At 41.1% G+C, this 21,786-nt stretch overlaps 1 protein-coding gene across 2 annotated transcripts in view; it reads left to right on the top strand.

Annotated features, from left to right (window-relative positions):
* TGFBR3 (transforming growth factor beta receptor 3) overlaps window positions 1-21,786 on the top strand; it is a 121,333-nt gene that overhangs the window by 31,187 nt on the left and 68,360 nt on the right. For both annotated transcript variants that reach the window (XM_056355760.1, XM_056355761.1), the window contains one exon: window positions 18,157-18,341. In XM_056355760.1, coding sequence (XP_056211735.1) covers window positions 18,157-18,341 — 185 coding nt within the window. The remainder of the gene's footprint in view (window positions 1-18,156; window positions 18,342-21,786) is intronic.

Genomic DNA, 21,786 nt, shown 5'->3' with positions numbered 1-21,786 from the left:
ACTGTGCCTAGGCATAAGGAGGGGCCTGAAATTTAATTTTAGGTTGAGAGAATAACTCTTAAAAGACAACAAGTTTTTTGAATTGAAGGCTGTAGCATGGCTACAGGATGCATATGGAGAAAATCACTTTGTATGGAAAAGCAAACCACAAATACAGGTACTATTTAATTAAAGCAACATTTATTGAAATTGTAGATATATTTGTCACCTAAAGAACTAGGTAGCTTTTTGGTGGTAAAGCTCTCTCAGTCTTTCAAGACTGGCATTTCTGTTTTTATAAACACTTTTTGGTGCGTATAATCTTTCCCCACACCCCCCCCCCCCCCCTATAATTGGCTTCATATGAGGTTCTGGGGCTGGGTTACGCTGTGATTGGAGTCATGGTAGTATCTGGTCAAACAAGATAACACTTGTGTGTTGAAACACGTCATGCCTTGTTATCTTCCTGCAACATGGACTTCTGTTGTGATGACCTAGTGACACATAGTGTTTATGCAGATAGGAATACCCGAGCTTGGACGCTTACAAGTCAAGCAGAATGGATATCCTTTTGCTAAGGCCCAAGTGATGCCTGCTCCAAAGAGATTATCATGAAAAAAGGTATGAAACAAAGACTGGCAAAGGCAGTCTTGAACATGCATCAATCAGGGTGTACGAGATGATGCTATCAACCAAAAAAATTGTAGTGGTTTAACTTTTATTGTAGAGGCTTAAGGAAGTAAGTATGATGTTTGACTGAGAAGTGAGAAGCTGTGAAAAGAAAGAGTAGAAGGCAAAGACTGTGAAGTAAAGAATTGAAGGAAATAAAGCATAATTTCTTTTATCAAATCTATATTGTACAGTTCATGGATATCACTGATGCATGAGGGAGAGCAGGAAGGAGGAGGCATGAGGGCTTCCCCCTCGCCTGGAAGTGCTTTTGGCTGGCTTTGGCTGGGGAAGTCCTCCGAGTGTCCCAGCCCATGTGGAGAGGAGCCGGCAGGGTGCGGTGCCTGGAGGAGGAGGGAGCGTGTGCCTTCATGCCCTGCTTCTCCTGGCAACTGATACAAAATAGTCTTCCCAGTCCCAATTTTTCTTTGCATCATTCTGAGATTTTAATTTCAGTAGAGTTTGTGAGTCTCTGTCGTTTCCCACTGACGCTGGTATTGTGTTTCGTGGCTGCACTACTGCGTTCAGGGGAGTGGAAGGTCAGGCAGGGCATGGGGCATGGCCAAGTGTTAGATGATTACATATTCCCACCATCAGTTTATCTTCCATTTTTTAAACAATATGTTTTGTTTTGCCTTTTTTAAAGGACAATGTGAATAACAGTCAAGTGGTGTTTTTTGTGTAAAGCATTCAAAGAGAACATGTTGTGTTAGGTAAATAGGGTTAATTTGAAGTCTCATTTAAAAGCCAAGTTATTTGCCTAAGGACAAGCTCCCTTTTTCAAGGCTAAATTTCTTTTTCCCTATAAATTAGTAGTAGTAGTGTTAACAGGTTATAAAAGGGGAAAATACAGCCATAGAATCATGTTAGTGCAAACCATTTATCTTAAGAGCTAAGTTGCCCTTTAAATGATAGTTAGGTATTTAGGAAACCTACATCTGTTTTGCTGAGTCCAAGCATTTCACAAGTCTCAGATCCTTGACTCTTTGAAAATACTCTCAAAAATATTTGTGTAGGCTTACAGATGGACCTGGCATTTCTGGTCTAGGTCATCTTGCTTTGCGATAACTTCACTGTGATGATGGCAACAGTGACCTGTGCTGGAATGGCCTGTGGACTGGTGGAGGGTTGGTTGGTTGTTTTTCACACTTCAGTATTAGCTTAACAGCTGAGTTTAGTATGTAGCATCAAACTTTAAACAGAGCCTGTTTTCCGAGTGTGGTGTAAGCACTGAGCTTGTTAATGTTCAGGGATTGTTTCTGTTGCTTCTGGTCAGCCTTTTTGTCTGGAGGTTCAAAACACGGATTTCTTAGGGCATTTGACCTCTGCACTTGTATTCCACTCATCCTGTTGAGTCAGCCTTATTAAGAGGACAAAGTTCAATTTCTTCCACTTTTGGGAGGAAAAAACAAAGGTGGTTTCTGCTTTTCATAGCTATAATCCAAAAGCAGTTGAAGAGGAGATAATTTATTTAATTGTCTGAATATTAACAGTTTTATAGAAGCAGCAGCAGATGAGAAAAACCATGCACTTGATCTAGGCAGATACTGTGCCCAGCAAACAAATCTGGATGTTGATGAGAAGATGTTTATTTATTTTTCTTTGAAAGCCTTTTATGATTAAAGACCATAGATAAACAGCTGTTTATGATTAGATGGTTTCAGAGCTGGTCTGAATCAGAGGTGCTTTTCCATCTTTGAGGCAACAAACTGTGTATCAAGTCATCCTGCACAACAAAAAACAACAATGGAAAGGGATTTGGATTTTGTTGTTCAAATTCTGTGTTGTTGATTCAGACTTTCTGGTTCTCCGCTCTGTGTATGTTGGATATGACTAATCATCTCTCTGTGCTGGAGGGGCTGGTGTCTTTCATACAGGTACCTGGCAGCTGGTAGTCATTTTGGCATGACCCCAACAACCAGTTGGGCGGAATGGATGCAGACATTGAAATACATGCAATTCCAAGAAACAACAGGTTTTAATCATACTTCGAGCTACTTTTGACCACTTGGACCTTCATCTGTATTTCAGATTCAATCTCTGTAAGTGTAGCTGGCCTCTTGAGTTAGATGTTGCCTGTCTGCAGCAGGCTACCCAAGACTATCAGAAAGTAGTCTACCCTTTTTCACCATGTCGTCTTTTTCTGCCTGGAAGCTTCTTGTTGACAGAGTAGCAGGAGTTTGGATGTTTGTTTAGGACTTTCTGGGATCTTGGAGCTTGGTTAAACCTACCATTGCTGGTCTGGAATTGTTTCCTGGTGTTTGAAAGTCCTGGACAAATGACCGTAGTATGTGGACATACTGGATGCAGGTGCTATATTGCTCTGTATCCACCCAGGGTCTGTCTTTCCATGGGAACCCTGAACTGGAATGAAAATCCTTCTGCTTTTGACGGAAAGGATTGGAGTACATTGCAGATCGTAATTTTGGGGGTTTTGGTTGGGTTTTTTGGGGTTGTTATTTGCTTGTTTGCTTTACATTGTTAGCTGACAAATGGTCACTCCTTTTTATATTGGAAAAAGTCCAGTGAGTGCAGGGCAAGATGGCATTTCATGCTGATCCAAAAAGACTTTATCCAAGGCTCTTCTACTGCAGTGCATTTGTGCACAAGCAACCTCTTCCATCATGGCTAGAAGGCTTTAATTTTTAATATTGACCCTTTCTATATCCTTGCAAACTTCTCCCTGGGCATACTGTGGTATTTTAGCAAACCACCCTGTTTCCTTAGTTATGTAGGTGAAGCTGTGTGTGGTTTTAGGCCTTCAGATAGTACAGTGGTCTTACAAAGTGAATGTGAAGAGGAACTGTCTGTAAAATGAGAGGTGTGCAGTGGTTTTCAGATCTGTGGCATCTTCTAAGGATACATGTTGTTCCATAAAAAGATGCTGTGACAGTAACCTGGGATAATTTTAAGACTGTAAACCAAACAGGATTTACTTGGGATCCATTTAATCAGAACAGTAAGTAAGGCTTCCTGATCCTTATCCTCATTTTCAGCTTTTCTTTTAATAGCATTCCCCTGCTTCTGCTGAAAGCTGGAGGGAGGTAGGTCTAACCTGGACTGAGAGCTGATCGGGTGAAACCATTTGACAGTTCCTTCAGTCTCCTTGAAAAAAAGATACTGTTTGGATAAAAAGCATTAGGTTAATTCAACAAGAGTGTGTGAAGCACAGAGCCATGCCCTAGATGCCAGGCACAGCATTTGTCACCTGCCAGCCAGCCACCTGGTGCCTGGGGGCCTGTCCTGCACCTGGGCTGGTTCTTCCTAGCAAGCTTTGTGTAACACCCAGTACCAGGTCGTGGTGCCCAGTTGCTGCCCTGGCTTGGGCCCCAGCACCCGGCCAAACCACCGTGTGTCCCCACATGTCCGCCTGTGCTATTCCGTGGCATAAGGGCTCCCATCTCCTGGGCGCGCAGCGGTGCTGCAATTTCTGCAGCGTGAGTTTCATTTCCTGTGGTGGCTGCCCTCTGACTTGTCACCTCGGGGGCAGGTCTAGTCTAATAGATGGAGGTTTTGAATCCCAAGTGCTAACTGAGAATAGATAAAGGGGGGAGAATGTAATTTTACATCATGTGCGGAAACCAGATTCCCTTTTTTTTTACCACCAAAACTGTGTGAGGGGTGTCCTTTAAGAGAGCGTTTGTTTTATTGCATGCATTTTCAATGCGCTGAGCCAAGTCCTTGCTGGTTGCTGACTTTGGGAATATTCATGGTTTTGCTGAACTACGTGAGCCATCATGGCTATGGTCAGCCAACGCTGATCGTGCTCAGGTGGCTTAAAAATGATGGCTGTGGGGATTAGCTGGCATGGGTAAGGGCCATTGCGTGATAACTTAAAGGTAGTTTATATCTCTGCTGTTACGACACTTAGTTTTTAACAGCTGCAAGTTTTGGTAGGCCTGGCTTTTCCATTTTTGTAATTATTTGCCTGTCTTTGAGGGTTAAAGTAATTTTGTAGCTTTGTCACACAGGAGGGAATTAAATATTTGGTAGTAAGTATTTTAAGTAATGTTTGCAAGACCCTAGCTGTGGACTTTAGAAAACTCTTATCTTGTTTTACCAGATGTCATTTGACACTGTTTATAAAACATGGGCAGATGCCTGTGGACATATATTAACTTACATATTTTAATTATATAGTATTAACATACTATATAAGCTTATTGTGTAGCTTAAGATAATCATGTCTATAGGGGATTTATAGTATAATGTATATCTTTTCCAAGGAGCTTGAAAACTAGCATGATAAATGATTTTTTATTATTTTAAACAAAAATATCATCATAGGAGACATTTTTGAGGAATAATTGGCGTGTGTGGAAATAGTGAAGATAAATGTTTCTAAAAGCCTAAATTAGGTCAGCTGCTCACGTTACTGCATGTATTTCTTTGCACCCCAAGTTTTTCTTGTATTTTTGGATTTTCATTGTATTATTACTTTAAATGAAGTAGAGTGGAAATTTTGAGGTAGAATAAAGAGTGACTTTGGGTGATCATTTTGTGTTTAAATAAAAAGCAGGGGAAAGGTACTCAAGTAAAAAATTATCAAGTTATATTATTGAAAAACTTGATGGCAGGTGGAATGCACTGTATTTTGGCTGACCATGGCCTGCTAGACATTGTGCTAAATTCTGTCCCTTGCTTAACACCAAATGTACTTAGAGCTCTCCAAATATTTTCTTTTCTTACTTGGTGAAACTTTGTTTTTTATTGTTGGTGTTGGTGCTTACTGAAAGATGTTCTGATTGTCTTCTGTTTATAATGACTCAGACGTGTGGGTTGTTTTGTGTTGTGCAGCAATATCTAGGTGCATAGTCAACCCTCAGAATTTTGTAAGGACTGTCAGGTACCTTATCCATCAGAATTTGTAATTGAATTTGATATAAAGAAAATGTGGATACATAGACCGCTTTTGAGCAACTGAGCTATCTGTGACCTGTGGACCACAGTTGCAGGACCACTGCTCTGTTTATGTTTATAGCCTCAACCTCACTGGAGGTTGAACTGTGGCTTGAGCTATCTCCAGCACCAGCCTGGGCCAGCCAGCTTGTCTGAGGTTCCTCGATGAACTTGGAAAAACATTTGCCAGCGTTCAGCTTTATGGCTTTCAAACAGGGGAGTGTGGCCAATGTTCCTCTGTCCAGGGGGATGCTGCCCTTGGGTTCAGGACAGAGCTAGGACTCTAAAAGCACTTCTCAGCACTGGGACTGAACTGGTGTTTCTTCCTCTCCTTTAGGCACAGAGCCTTGAACAATTTTGGGCACAGGGTCCTTCTTAGTTTAAAACAAACCAGATAATAAAATTCACAAACCTGAAGAGAAAACCTGTAGTAGGATATATTCCAGAATTGATATCCTTGCTGATCCTACAACAGAGGCTGAGCAGATTTGGTTAACTGAGTGGGGGCTGGGGAAGACTACTGTACTTCTTGCCTTTTTTCTTTTTTGTATAGGTTTTTTTTTTTACTTTTTTCAAGATGAGACTGAAAGTTTTAAGTGTTTTGAGGAGGGAAGATTTGTTTTGCTTAAGGACTTAACACAGATCAGTTTTCAAGGTTTGTGCAGTGAGACATTCAGCGATAGTGAACTCATCCTTAAAGGGTCAGTTACAGGAATTCAGCCTTCAATTGAACTTGTAATCTTGTTATTTTTAATTAGGAAAGGTCTAGTACTCTTTCAGAGCCATCTTCCCCCAAGCCTGTTTCCTTCCCTTTGGCTTTTGCTGCTTCTGAGGTCCACTGCATTTGATGGGACTGAGGCAAGCAGTTGCCAACTGCCGCAGCTGGAAGCCAGAGTAACAGAGCATCATTTCTTCATTTTATGAAGGGACCTGTCCACTGATGATTTTCAATCCATTTGCAGCTGAGGAGGTAGGAGAGGCGGCCCCAGCGCACCCCAGTCTGGCTGGCAGCATGCAAATCGCGTGTTTGAAAGCCGCTGCTCTCATTTCGACTCTGCGGCCAGCGGCATGTTTATCAGATCTTCCTGACATTCAGCACTGAGCAGATGTTCCCTTTTTTAGTATAAAGTGATGTTCCTGACGTGCTAGCTGAGATTAGGGAGGGGAAGGCTTATAAAGTTTCATGCTAGAGTGAAACACCTATATGTCCGCACAGAAGGGCTTCTGACTGCAAAACCAAGGGGGGAAGAAAACAACTCCCAAACCAAAAAGCTCTCTCCATCTGCTTTTCACTGAGCGCCTGGTGTTGCAAGCAGGGTCCACATGCTTCAGTACTGGCCAAGGGTTAGAGGCGGTGGCTGCTAGCCTGCTCCTCAGATGGGTTAGACAGGAATGGCAAGTCTCCCACGCACCCTCCGGGGCAGCGGCAAAGTTAAAGCAGAAGGCTGCATGCAAGTTGCTGTTGAGCTGAAAGCTGTGCTGCCTGGTACTCGGCATCTCTGCCGCTGTCAAAAAGAAGGTATCTTTGAAAGGAAACCACCTCTGTCTCTCCAGATGTGCGTGCACCCGTATGCACCAACATCCAGAATTCATTCTTCCCTCCCTGAAAACCAAAAAATGACCTGCCAATAATCCAATCGATAGGTAAAAGTAAGACATCCTATTGAAAGGTGAGCCCCGTGTAGGTAGATGTAGTGAATAACAAGTGCTGGTGAAGCTGAGCGGGCTGTGTAGGAACTGTTCCATGGAATAATAAGGGTCGGGTAGAAAAGAAGACATATTACAGGGAAGTCTAGGAGGGTTATGGAAAGGAGCACACAGAGGGAAAAATGGCACAGACAGCGCCCCTGTAAGTTCAGTGTGTCTATGTATGTGAAGAAAAGCAAGCTATTTGGGCCTAAAAAAAAAAAAATTAAAAAGGAAAACTTCAGCTATGCTTTCATTTTGGAGCTTGGATGACCTGTCAAAAAAGATGCTAATGTTACAAATCAAAGGAAAATCTGTTAATGATCTGTAGAAGTCTGTAATACAGTAATCATTTAGAATGTTGAGTGTCTAATAGTTTCAGAAAATTTTGTAATTGCTGTTACTAAATTGTAAGAGTAGCTGTCAACTCTGTGGTTGGTATACACCCTGAATCAGTTAACATGAGGTACCTTTAAATTCCTGATCTTGATGTTGCCCTCATTAGCCATCAGTTAGACTTTGGAGATAAACTCTTTTCACTGCATGGTACTCCTCTGTGGACAACCAATATAGCAGCATGTATTTTGGGGCAGAAGATGGCTTTGTATGTAGCTCCAAATGGAAGTCAGTGAAGATCAAGCACCTGACAGCTGCTTGCATTTCTGAAAAACTGCCAGAGGATTTTTTTATTTTTAAATCATTCTGAACTAAACTTAAAAAACAAAAAAACCCCCAACAAACCAAACCCAAACACCCCAGACAAGCAAAACCAAATCCACTTAAACCAAAAATCCTACCTGTGCCCCCAGTCTAGTGAGTATATTCTGTAATCTTATTGTTACTGTATATTTTGATACCTGTTGATGCTGCCTGTGATGGGATACCAACACTTCCTGTGTTGGCTCGAAAATCATTAGAGTTTGTATCAGCACTTTCAAGAATACCCATGAGTATACAAAGAGCTGAAGTATACATTTGCAATTTAAGTAGGTAGCATTTTGCTGAGAGAGACTCGGAAAACTTGTTTTCTTAGATAAGCATAGACTGCTGAGGTCTGATCTGTGTTTACACGTGTGTGTTTGTGCATGCTTTTTGATGATGCATGAGTTCTGTGTGGCTGATCGTGAAAGTAGGTATGGTTCTCTCTCTTTGCCTCCTGAAACTGATTTTACGAAGTCTGGAATTTCCTTCTCTGTCATATTTAATTTACTCATTTTCAGGAAATCAGTAACAGCAGTAGTGTGGGTAGGATGATTTGAGGAGTTTCAATACCTATTTATTAAAAAATACAATGGTTTTGAAACCTGTTCTAGTTATTTTTGCTCTAAGCAGGCATTTAATTTTTATAGGCTCTTTTTTTTTTTTTTTCCCTTTTGGCCTCAATTACGGAGCTCTCATGTAAACCAAGCAGAATGCTTCCTGTCATTGCCTGATAAAATGTGCACTTCCATTCATTGTTTCCATGCAACTTCCTATCCTTTCTACGGTAAAGAGGATAAATCTGAGGCAATTTATGGGCTATCTCTGGGGAAAAGAGACTTTCACAACAAAAAGTTTGAATGTTGTTTGGAATAATGAGCAAGGAATGTTAGAAATAGTTTGTGTTTGTTCATTTCTTCCTCTGTACCCTCATGGTGCTGAAGGCAGCTTCATCCCTTAAGAGTGATGTAAACTGAATGATACAGTTGGTTCTTCCGCTAAGGCTGTTAAGATGCAAGTAATCCTTGTGCCTTAGGTACTGCTTGTTATCTGAAATAATTCCTTATCTTTTGCAGTCTTGATACAAATTTGTGATGGAAGTCAGGCATTTCTGAAATACAGCTGTGTCTTGGGGGTGGGAAGTAATGTTTGCCATTGTTAAAAAAAGGATAGGTGCTCTGTGAGACCTGAGATTCATGCCAGAGGATCATCTACATTTGAATTTTAGACCAATTGCTGGAAACTTATCTGTTTTCTACTACTGAAGGATAACAACTGGAAAAACTCAGAAACCCTTTCTGAAACACTGGTAGACTACTTTAAGTCCTTTGGCATGGAAGACAGAAGTTGTGTTTTCTGGGTTTATTTAAATGAAAGTCAACACATTCATGCCATTCTGTTTAAATGATTTAGATTAAAAAGATGTTCCTATGTTAGTGGAGTGGTTTGCAAATGCTTGCTTGGTAGAAGGGATAGGGAGAGAGAGAGAGGGAGCATGTATGGATGAGTTTGCATGTTTAGGCATGGAAAAATACTAGAGAAAAGTTCCTGTAAGCAGCATTTAGTTGCAAACCTCAAGGGAAGGTAGGGCTCTGACAGTGCTTCTGGTCAGAAAGTAGGAACAGCAGAGGTTACATAAAACGTAGCCCTGTGGTACAGTACATCTGCTTTGAAAGGCTTCTTTGTTTTCCAGGTACAGATGTTTGTTTTCTAAGATTATGCCTCATGCGTAGCAATGTCTTAAAATGGCGCTCAGCGGATGTTAAACGAAACAGGTTTTTCATTCATTGCCTTTTCTGTTTGATTAGTTTAATAGGTGTATAAACAAGACAGCTGGAGTTTCTTTTGTTAAACACTACACTGACTGATTGACATTGCCTAGCTTTGCCTTGCTTGCTCAGGTATTGAGATGAGTTTTGTGGTATAATGAATGAATTTGACTTTGTCATTTTATTTATTTTAATTTTTTTTTCATAAAATGGATAGCTTAGGTGTAATTTGTTATTTCTAAGTAGCAGTACGTTGCTACAGAAGTTGAGTCCAATTGAACTTGCATCACTTTTACATCCTAGTAAGGACAAAACATCAGTAGAAGCTTATTTTTAAGAAAGTGGAAGAAAGCATTTCTTCTTTCAGAATGTAACTTGCATTTTTTCCTGCATGGAAAAAAAAATGTGAGATCTGTACAGGCATCACTTGCGAATAGATCATCTCTGCTAAACAGATGAGATAAACCTTGTGCTTTTACCAGTGCCTAGGAGCAGTGGGAATGGTTATTTTGCAACACATATTCCAGAGAGACGTAAAAGATTATTTTGCTTAGAAGGAGAAACCAGCATCAGGAATTTGTACCAAACATCACAGCAAATGTCATCTGTAGATCTGAGTGATTCCCAGTGGGTAGGCAGAAGATGCGAGATAAACTTTGTTCTGCATAACAGGAATGTCTACAAAGGCTGCAGAAGACAGAGGATCAAAATATATTAGGGGTTAAGTGTAATCTAATATATTGAACTATCTGAACAGTTTGCCCCATACATGGAATGAGTCTGGGCAGGGTTGATGATAGTGGAATGGGAATTAATTGGGGGTTGATTGTTGGGGATTGAGAGCACATAGAGCAAGGGATTGATTGCACATAGCATTAACAGTAGAAAACAATGTAAAGATGAAGTATGTAGGCTAATGTATAGTTTCAGACAGTATAGGTTGGTTGATTTTTTTTTTTTTTTTTCTTGGGAAAAGGGTGAAGGAGCAGGGATGTGTCATGAAGTGGAGTTGCTTTGAGAAGATCAGTGGGCTTTGAGCATTGGAATAGGGAACTGCTGCTGTGTTTTTGCATAAGCACATGTTTTTAGTTAGTATAACTTGTATGTTTTAACTCCTCCTACAACCAAATCTTGCCATCTGTGGTGAATATTTCTTGAGGATATGTTTTTCTTCTTCTTGGTTTAAGTTTTATAGCTCACTCATTTAAGTAGATGTATGTGGAGTCTGAAATTTTGGGTGCTTTGTTTGATTTGATTTTTCAAAATGGCCAAAATCAGTTCATGTCTGTGAATCTTTTCCCCTGTAATTTTACACCTCTTCCCCTTGCCCCTGTGGTAATTCAGTCCAAAGTAGTTCTATCATGACAAAATATTCTTTTCTTGCTGACAAGCAGCCTGTGCTAGATGTGGTGGTAAATGAACTCCCTGAAAATTAAGGTTATGAAGGGAAGCTTACCCAGCCCTGTGTACAACAGCTGTACTGTGTTTGTGTTTTCAGTACAATGCTTCCGTCCCCTTTTTTTCATATGCCCCCACATCATTTTTTGTGCATATCATTTTCTCATGGACTTTTTTACTCCTTCTGTGCATTTCTGCCAAAGCCCTAAAATGCATTTAAGGGCTTTCATGAACATTTACTCTATTTCAGTCCTGCTGTGGTTGCAGCTCGTAAGGGCTCTGCTGCACCTTCTGCTAAAGTAGAATTTGCTCTGAATTCCTTGACACCAGCTGGTAGGTATGGTGCATCTCATCAGAGTTATTCAACAAATGAGGAAAATGTGAGCTTTTAAGAAGTTTTAAAATACTGTTCCTGGGGAATTCCTAGTTTATGTAAATAGTCTTATTGAAGGCAGTTATCTGCTGATTTCAACACAGTCCGTAGTTGCATGAGGAAGAGCTTGTAAGACCTAATGTGTAGTAGCAGTAGTAAATTACATAAGTGTTGGGACATGCTATAAAAATGTCAGACGACTTTTTTTTTTTTTTTTTCTGGTATTGGGTAAACACGAAAATGACAGGAGAGAATATCCAAATTAGAATGGAATTTATTTAATAAAGTAAGCTTATATCTTTTTTCTCATTCTCTAGCCCTCTAAAATATGAAAGCTTTTATTGCAATATTAAACATATCCTATTGTAACTGCTAGTTTCCTTAAATATAAGGTTAAATTACTAGGTGCACAGTGTAAATAAAAAAAAAAACCCTACTCCACACCTTAAAATTTATTTCTCGAAGTATCCAAGAATTGCTTTTTGTTTGTCAGAACCTTTGTTATTTCCATGCGTTTCTGACTATGTACTAAGGCAGAAAAGTGAAAACACACCAAAATTTTGTCATTGAATTTTTCTCCTCCTTACCAAAATCATGGTAGACTAGCAACAGTATCCTTCTTAATTACATGTCCTGTGTTGCCTGGCAGTAGGTACTGCTGCCATGAGCTGTGCAGAACAGGAAAACCCGAATGGTCTGCTCCTCTCCCCAGCCAAACAGTGTGGAAGGCACAAAAATAGATCAGCAGTAGGTTTATACAAATATAAAATGCTTTGATCGGTAATCTACTTTAGTCTTCCTACTGGCTAGTATGAAGGTCCAATGTACAAATCTTCCTTTCAATATATTGCTTCTCTCCCCAGCACCTTTCTTATGGGGGTCACGCTTATGCAAGAGAGGAAAATTGCATCATCCAGGAAGTGCCTTGGGCAGTCCAGCTCCACCTTGGTGGTGATTGTGGTGGAAATGTTTCTCCTTTACCATGAGGAGAAATGCTGCAGTCCCCTCAATGCCACTGACCTCTCATCACAAAGCAGCTGTGAGATTTCCTACCGTCTCATCTTGTCTTTTCCATCTCTTGGGACTTAAGACTGCTTGCCAAAATTGACCGATCCTGAGCAGGGACATCTTACTCAAGTGCTCGCTTAGGAGTTCAAAGCTGTCTTTTCATGGTCATCTGCAGTAAAAGCTGCTCTTTGTATTAATGGTGGACACTGTCCATTATTCCCTATGCCATTTGAATCACCAGAAATTTGGCCTCCCAGGTAGTCTTTTGTGAAGGGTGTGTGGAAAGAAATTTAGTAGTTGTTACAGAGCCACCCATACTAAATAAGTAGTAATGACTTATGTTTTCTTGTTGAGTGACAGGCATCGCTTCTTTCTGTAGCTTCTTACTTGGCTCAATCCTTGAGTATAATTTTTTGTTATATATGCTTCTCTCAGAAACCCTTTACGAGAAGGTTGTGTAGGTTGTAATGATTGCTCGATGTGGGACAGTGGCCCTTTGCCCATGCTCTTGTATCTTTAGAAATGAGTGATGAAAATTATAGGAAGAAGTTATTGCTGTCTGCTCAAGTGCTGCACAGTGACTCTTAAGATTTTCAGTTCAAAGGAAAATGGCTTCTCCTCTTGTTTTTACAGAACCCTGTTGTCATTCAAAAGTAAAAGGTTTGAGGATCCTGTCTGTTTTCTTCCTTCTTGTTCCAGTTGTCATTGTCACTAGCTGAAGTAAAAAAATGTCCTTAAATTAACCTACTCCGAAAGAACTTTTGTGAAAGTCTGTCATCTGAGCATACTGAAATCTCTGCTTGGATATTTAGCCTCCTCTAAGACATGCTTTTCAGCATATAGAGTGATGAATTCTAGCAGGATCTGCAGTACCTGACAGCACAGAGATCCCTGGTGTTCCTCAAGTCTGGATTTTGCATTCTTTGCCTTTATGTATAATGACTAGATTTGTGTCATTCCCTCATTCAAAAATCAATTAGAATAAATCTGCCCTTCTTCTAAGGAGTGTTATATCCCATTGGTGTGGCTTGTATCCTCTGGTGTGGCGTATGGGAACCATGCTAATGTGCCGTGGAGCCCCCAGCACACAGATTCACACAATTTGCAGGAGCTGGTTGCACTTTTCAGCTGACAACACTGTAGAAATCTCCATGGAAATACAACAGAAAGTATATTAGCCTTTACTATTTGAATAAAATCCATCACAGTTATGAGTTGGTCTTGGGTTGTTGTATTATCCCCTTTAGTGTCTTAGTCCCATTTCTGCTACTTTCTTACAGCAGAACATATGTTACTCATTAGTAGCATGGATGATATGGGAAACAAGAATGTTGAAATTGTATTGAATATGTTCCAGATGTTAGTATCAAACCAGGTTGGGTCTGCGTTAAGATTTCCTTTAAAATACTGTTATTAATTGGAAGTGGAAAATAATTCAATACTAAACAATTCTCTAGAATTCTAAATTCAATAAATGTTTGCCGTTTTAAAATACATACGTAATAAGCGGTTCTTATAAAACTGCCTAACCTGCTTTCCATCCTCAAAAGGCTTTGCAGACATTAAGCACCTAAAATTTGATTGTGGTAAGACCCAGGATTTGTTAACAAGGTTAAATGGATGATGGATACATGCTCCAAAGTTAAACAAAAGTCCAGCGATGCCTGTGCATGTTCTCAGCAGAGAAGGGACTAAAGGCTCGTAGCTGCACTAAGGTGTATAAACTGGAAGATACTTTTGACTCTTTTAAGTGCCAGTTTGATGGGGACGAGATGCAAGAGAGTATCTGTATCTGTTTGGAGCTGGAGCCGATGAGGCAATCTTGTGTTAGTTGGGTGAACTGGCGCTTAAGCAGTGATGGTGGTGAATTTTGGCAGGGTGTGGGTGTTGCTGGTGCAGGTGAGGTTGGTAGGAACGGGCTGTGGGCCTGGAGCAGGAGGCTGGCAGAGCCCAGTCCTGGTCTTTGTGCAGGGCAGGACAGCAGGATGGTAAAGCTCAGGCAGGATGAGGCTGTGGTTTCATGTTGGCTTTCAAATAGAAGCAGAGAATTGGATTAGTAGTGTCACAGAAAGGGCTTTCTGTTTGTTTTTTTGACAGTAGTAAATATGCATTTTGTAGGATTTAAATTACTTATGGGAAGTAACTAGCTTTCCAGTCAGAGGAAGGCGGCAGGAAAGGAGGAAGATAAGCAGGAGGAGGGGTCTGTGAGGGAGCCAAGAAGAGCAAGAGCAGCTAATTTGGAAAGGAGAGAGCTCTTGTTGCTCCCACTGGAGTGACAGTGCCTTGGGGTTGCACCTACCTGTCTTCAACTGGGACAGGTCTGTAGGTGCCGTAGGAAGTGCTGGAAAGCAATGTTGTTACTGTTTGGTGAATAGCTTGGGTGCGTGCAGTGAAAGAATAGACTGAAATACAGCATAAAGGTAGAGGAGGTGGCAAAAAGAACTGTCTTGTGCCATGTACAGGCTGAGCATCAGTGGACTTCGTGATCTAGAAGTTTTCCTTTCGCTACCTCTAGGCATGCAGGGGTATGCTGGGCATGGCACTACACCCCATTTAGTGATGGGGCAAGTACACGAATTTCAGTGCATGAAGTTTGCGGTTTGTTACTGCCAGCACATTTAAGAGAAATAATGTTCATGAGAGTCTAGAGTTCCTAGGGAGGGTCATATGGGCTTGAGACATAGCTACACAGGCACCTATGTGAAACTCAGCAAAAAATGCAACACCTAGAGTAAGCCCTCTGGTATTTACCCCATCATCATTCCTTCTGTGTGGGCAGCCTTACAGCATATCTGGTCTGAGTGCAGCCTCCAGTAGGTAGCTCTGGTCTTGGGTTCAAATTTCATGGGCTGTATCTTGGTCGCTTGTGAGGCTGGTCTGAAAGCAGCTCTACCAAATGGAGTAACTCCGCAAACCCATTGGTTTCCTATACTGAGTGGCCTAGAGCAACTCAGTGCACCCCTTCCTTCAAAACAGAGGTGACAGAAGCAGCGTGCTCCAGGCTGCTGGGGCATGAGCCAGCACATGCTGGGATGCCATGCAGCTGTACTGGTATAAGTGTGGGCCTACACCAGTAAGCCCTGCTTAAGACTAGTGCAGCAGTGCAGACTGGCTTGCTACCAGGGTATTGGGGTGTCTGCAGGAGATCTGTCCCACGTCCCGCCGGGATGGAGCACAGGCAGGGGGAGCATGCCTCGGTCTGTCCTCCGTTGTGCAGGTAAGCTCAGCTGTGCGTAGTGATCCAGGACGTGAACTTCTCCCTTCAGGAGTATTTCCATTTTGCATGTTGAGCAGAACAAAGGGCCTTGAAAGAAGGTATTTCTCAACGCACACTTCAGGTGCTGGCAGGGAAGGCAGTTACAGACAGCCTGAACATACCAGTTGCTGTCATCTTCATGTGGATGTGTCCTTGTAGGAAGTGAGGGGGAAATCCAGGTGTCTTCTCTAATGTAGCAAATTGTACGGAATAAAGACCAGATTAAGGCTGGAGGAGAGGATTGGTAGATGGACTGCATGGAAATAGGTGTTCACAAGGGAATCCATCTGCTGAGAGGGAGGTGTTAGCTCTTTCTCCTGAACCTTTGCTAAGGAAAGCGCACGATTTTGTTAGCAACTCCATTTCTGACTTGTTCTGAGTCTTGCACCTGGTTCTTCATGTGTGTGTTACGATAGAAGCATCTTAACAATGTCAGCTCCATTCTGGTCTGTAAGAAACAATTCCATGAACAAATGCTCCTTGGCTCTCTTTGTTCCCCAGCCCAAGAAATGCTTGTGGAGTTTAGAAATGCATTTTGTGCCAGTTGTATAATGTGGTCTGCTGCAGGACTTGCACATCAGTAGCTGGGCTAATTGGTTAGTAGGTTCTCTGATCTGTCCTTACACACCAGGAGAATGAGGCCTCTCTGCTGGTTGTGTTATTGTTACAAATTCTAAGTATTTCTTCAACCATTACAAATGGTAACTTTGTCATAGTTTTCTTTTTATTATTATTAAATTGAGTGTCATTGCTTGGACTGGTCCCATTTTGTATGCATATTCTTAAAAAGGAATGAAAAAACTCCAAATAAACCTTGAATCCTCCAAGGTGGTGAGCAGTGCTACTACCAAGCTCCTCACACAGAGCAGAATGTTTGTTTATCCTCTGTATCCCAAGCACAGGCATAACTTACGCCTTGAGAATTGCTTTTAACGATCATTCCTGTTCTGTGGGAGCTGGTAGGATACATGCTGTGCACCGGTGGGTTTCAGGAGCGGCCCCTTGGCAGAGCAAGGCACGTATGGCCACAGGCGCTGTGGAAATGACCCTGTGCTCAGGGGCTTTGCTTTTTCCAGATAAAGTCTGTTTTAAGATGGACTCTCTGACTTCTAAATGGCCAGCTGCTAACTGGATCTTGAGTGAACTGTCTTTTTAACCAGCCAAGTGTATGCCATTGCTAATATAATTAAACATATGTGTACACCGAAATCAGATGGTCTCTGATGCTACAATAGCTGGATGTCGACTTCACAAAACCAGACAGCTCTGCCATTTGATCAGTTGAGGATTGTCTTTCATTTTGAACTTTTTTGGAAAGAAGCATTTTACTTCAATTGCAGATGTACACTGTCGAGAAAAAAAAAGAAAAATCATGCTTCTAGTGTATATTTCTCTTTCATGCCTTGCAGTTTCTGAACTGACTGATTCATGTGAGTCTAATTCTTATCTGAGCGGCTTTGGTGTAAATTAGGGGTTAAGTCAATCACGTTCTCCTGTGACCTTCTGAATCAAAAACATACTGTATCTGTTACTGTCAGGGGTGGGATTGAGCCATTTTGGAAAAGCAGGGCTGCTTTTCATAAATATTTGTCTTGCTTTAGTTTCCTGAGATATAGTTCAAATGTAAACTGCTCCGTATGTTTCAGCTTTTGTGCTATCTTGCTATATCATCACAGTGTCTCACACACTATATAAGAGTATGGCACTACATCATGCTGTGGTGATTATTTGAAAGGGCGTACACTCTGTTTTGGACTAGATATCTATTATCAGTGTAGATAATTGCTGTCAGACACAAAGTAGACTCAGTAAACAAACATTTCATTTTATCATGTGACAGATGCCTGCTGTTTTGTACAATGTATTTGAAGGATGTTCACTATAAATCAGTACTGCTTCAAAAGCAACAAATCCAACTCGCCCAAATCCTTCCTGATGTAATTACCTTTATACTAGAGATTAACTTTTCATTGTTATATATACATGATTGCATTTTTCAATGTTTGGAGATAACAATGTTTGACATAAACAAATAATTCATGTCTAAGATGAACCAATTCCTCCTACCACTATCACTGCTTTGGTTTTTTTCTTTTAGCCTTTTTTGGGGGGGTGGGGTTTTTTTTCCTTTTTTTTCCTTGGTTTCATTCCTGGTAAAGACAAAACTACCTTCAGTTTTGGCACTCATACTTCAAATTTAGACTTTCAGAGAGAAATGTACCAATGAGTTAGCATATTCATGAGAACTTCAAAGGGCAGCAGAAATAAACGTCTTCATTTGTGGATCATGAACATAAAATAAAGCCTCTGCCTGTGTGTTCCCGTGGGTTTTGTGACCAAAAGGATGATCGTTATTTGGCAGGTGGAGTCTGTGTATTGCTTTTTTCTCCAAATGATGTGCATCTGTGTCTTCTCCGCAGGTCCTGTGCCAAGGAGTGAGTGTGTCTTATCGCCCGTGAACAATTCGCACCCAGTCCATGCCTTACTGGAGAGTTTCACAGTCTTGTCTGGCTGTGCGAGCCGTGGCACGACGGGCCTGCCGCAGGAGGTGCACGTCCTCAATCTCAGAAATCCTGAAGAGGGTCTTGGCCATCACGAGAGAGAGGTAAAGGGGGCAGTTACTTTTCATCCCAGTCCCTGGCTACAAGTGTGTCTGCAAATGGGATTTATTCTACAGGAGTTTCCTGAAGAAAGTTATTTCTAAATTGTGGCCAGAAAGACTACAAAGGAGCACGTGCAGTTTGCGTGGATACGGTCCACCTATGCTTTGCGTGTCTTATGAGTAAACTGCTTCCACACCCAACTGCTCTCTCCATCACCTTTCACAACCACAAAGTACACTTGAAAAAGGTAGCGGGGTGAGCAAAGGAAATAAGAAACAGATCTTGATCTACAAGAGGTCTTTACAAAATTGGCTGTCTTCAAAAGCAGATCATTTACCTAAATGTGTTGTAAATTAACATGAATACCTTTGGATCCCTGCCATGACCGCTATAAACAAATATTTAAGTTCAGATTCTTTTACCTCTGTAATGCTTCACTGAGGGGGGACTGCTGTATAGAAAGCAAGTGTTGCTGACTTTGGTAGTACTTAAGTACAGTCCAGTTACTTACTTATGTACATTGCACTTGGAGCGACTGGCAATAACTTTAGCTTCTCTGGAAGCAGCAGCACAAGAAGAAAATTTTTGATGTTAAGTTGTGCAGTACTGTTGTTTACTCTCGAAACACATCAAAACAGTGTGCCGAAGTGAAAAGAAAACACTGCAGACCATGATAGATGAGCTTCTTAGTTCATGTTCTTGCAGTATTACACACACAAATCCTTAGTACTGCGTCCTGTGAGAGCACCGTGCATGTACGCAATTAGCAGAATTTGTAATGAGAGAACAAAGATGACGATCTAGAAGGAAAAGCTTAGAAAAAGAGGGTCTAAATCTGTGCTGGAAGAACTTCTAATGGAGTCTTTTATAGTGATTTAAATAAGGGCAAATACTTTTGGCCATAATCTAAGTCTTTCTGCTGACTTCAATAGCAGCCTTGTTGGGTTTGTGGTGTGTTCAGCTCAATGTGTGTTGCATGCATCCATGAAACTTCAGCTATTGTGTTCATTTTCAGTATATACGCTGTCTGAAATGTCTAGTGTCTGATGAAAAAGTTATTTCCTATTTTTTCAGTAAAAATCTCATTGGCTGCCCTTAAACAAAAATGTCAGGGCTTCTTCAGTTCAACTGTCACAAAACAAATAGAAAAATGACACTTTTTTTTTGTGTGTGTGTGTGTGGCTGGGAATGAGGAACAGAGATTTTTATATTTGTTTTGGTTTGGGTTTTTTTTTTTTGTTGTTTTTAAAGCCTTTCTTAGTTTGCCAGGCACTGGGTTATCAGCCTGAGGAGTGCACTCTGAATGCCTTAAAAAAGTGTAGGTACAATCAGTTCTCTGGGCATGAAAAGCAAATTGTAGTTGGAATCTCTAGTTGTCTTTTTATTTTTTTATAACAATTTCTTATGAAAAACTAAACAGCCTTATGTGATCTGCTGTGTATTTGTCAGTGCCTCTCTCATCATCCAGGAACCTTTAAATCCGTTGACAAGTGATATACGTGTTTGATATGAGGGGTAGGTCTCATAAGGTAATCACGAATTTTGTTGAAAATGGGCAAAAGAGTGTCCTTGCTGTGGGGATATGGTACAGTGGGAACTTGTAACTTCTTAGTTTCTAAAGGTTGCCTGGGGATGGGATGAAGCAGGCTACAGCTAGAGCTTGTGTTTCCCGAGAGACCAGAATGAATCAACTGCAAAGCGCCCATTTGCATAAAACCAAATTTTCCTCTGGTTCGACGCTCCTAGCACTACTTGTGTAACAGTGCAGTTTCTGCAGTTGTGTGTGCACACAACATGAGCAAGTCACGCATGCACAAGGTTGCAGGCTGTGCCACTGCTGTCTAATCATCTTGACAGAACGATGGAAGATTTAAAAATTCAGCTTGAACAAAGATAGTTGCTGTCTGGCAGAAAGAGGCTGTGTGTGCCTCCTCTAATGTGCTTATGGTAAGAAAGCAGTTTGCCCCAAGCTGTCTTTTCTGTGTGCTTCTGTGGTATACCGAAGTGTAGGGCACAGAATGTATTTCACAATTTGTAGCCCTTAGCGTCCTCCAAACTCCCAACCAGTTTCCAGTCACAGCCCTTGGAAATGGCTGCTCTAAAAATGCACAGGAAGCTGGAGCAAGGCTTGCTGGCGACAATGCCGAGCAAAAGAGAGTAAACAACTCGCAAAGATCAGATTTTACTTATAGGATCAGATTCTGAAAACAAAGCAGAGCAAATGTTATCTTTTCCATTATTGTAAAACCAACTCCAAGTGGCCTTTTGTCTTAAAGTAGAATGTACCCATCACCTCAAGTTACATTAGTTTGATTTACCAGCTGAGGTATTTCCTGTTGCCTGCAAATGCTGATAGCAAAGGTAGAGAGATCTGTTTGTCAAACAGCATTTCCAGTATACTCCAGAATAAAAACAGTATTTTTGTTTGACAGTATGTTAGATTCAGCAGCATTGAAAGCATGTTTAAAATAAATCATGTGTTCATTTAGACGTTGGCTGAAGTTCTGATAATGCGGAATGCAAGATCTGAAAATCTTTAAGTGAAGGCTTGCTTTGGGGGGAGGAGGTTGGGGTTTGTTTTGGTTTTGACCTGCCCTGTGCTAGATGCTGCTAAATTACACATTCCTTACTTGCTGGAAGGAGTGTAAACTTCCCCTAGCAAATTCCTTGGAGAGCTCATGTATTAAACATACTTGTGCAGTTATCCTGTTTTCATAAATATGCAACATACGTGTATGCATTAATTTAACTTATTTTGACACTTGTGTAGAATATACAGACAACAAGTGTTCACAAATTTAAACAGGGGGGTGACTGATGCAGGGGGAGGGCATTGCAGGGGCATGTGTTCCCCCTGTAATATATGCAGGCATTTCTGAAAGATTTGTAAGGTTTGGGTGCTTTTTCTTCCCTATAAACTGGGGGAGGGTGGGAAGCGGACCGGTAGAAATACATGGAGTTAGGTATTCTGAACAAATTCTGCAAAACTAAATCAGTAATTTAGCACTTTCATGTTAAGGCTGAAATCTGGTAAATACCAGTTCGTATCATGAAATGCTGTGATCTGTGATCTTCAAGGAACTGGTTTGTATTTTACTTTGTTAATCCCTGATGGGGTGACGCTCATTTGTGGAGACTGTGAAGACACTTTCTTCAAGTAAGAGCCCCAATAAGTTCCAATCTTTTTCAAGTATTTCTTAGAGTGTCTTTTATCGCAATTCGTATTGGCCATGCTTTATCATAGGAAATAGAATACGGGTGCATGTAATAGCCACAAGTGTTTATATTGAACTTGGCATGAAAAAGGCAAGCCTTTTTTGTTTGTTTTATTTGATCAAATATTCCTGGGGAAGTGAGTGCATGTGTGCATTTCTGTACTGATCTGGGTCTCAGCTGAAAGCCAGGGACTGCTGAACTCTTAGACTAAATTTTTCTTCAGCTTTGGGT

Source organism: Falco biarmicus, chromosome 11 (genome assembly GCF_023638135.1).
Source record: "Falco biarmicus isolate bFalBia1 chromosome 11, bFalBia1.pri, whole genome shotgun sequence".
NCBI lineage: Eukaryota > Metazoa > Chordata > Aves > Falconiformes > Falconidae > Falco > Falco biarmicus.
Note: the sequence above shows the minus strand (reverse complement) of the source record. Positions and strands in the feature narration are given on the sequence as shown.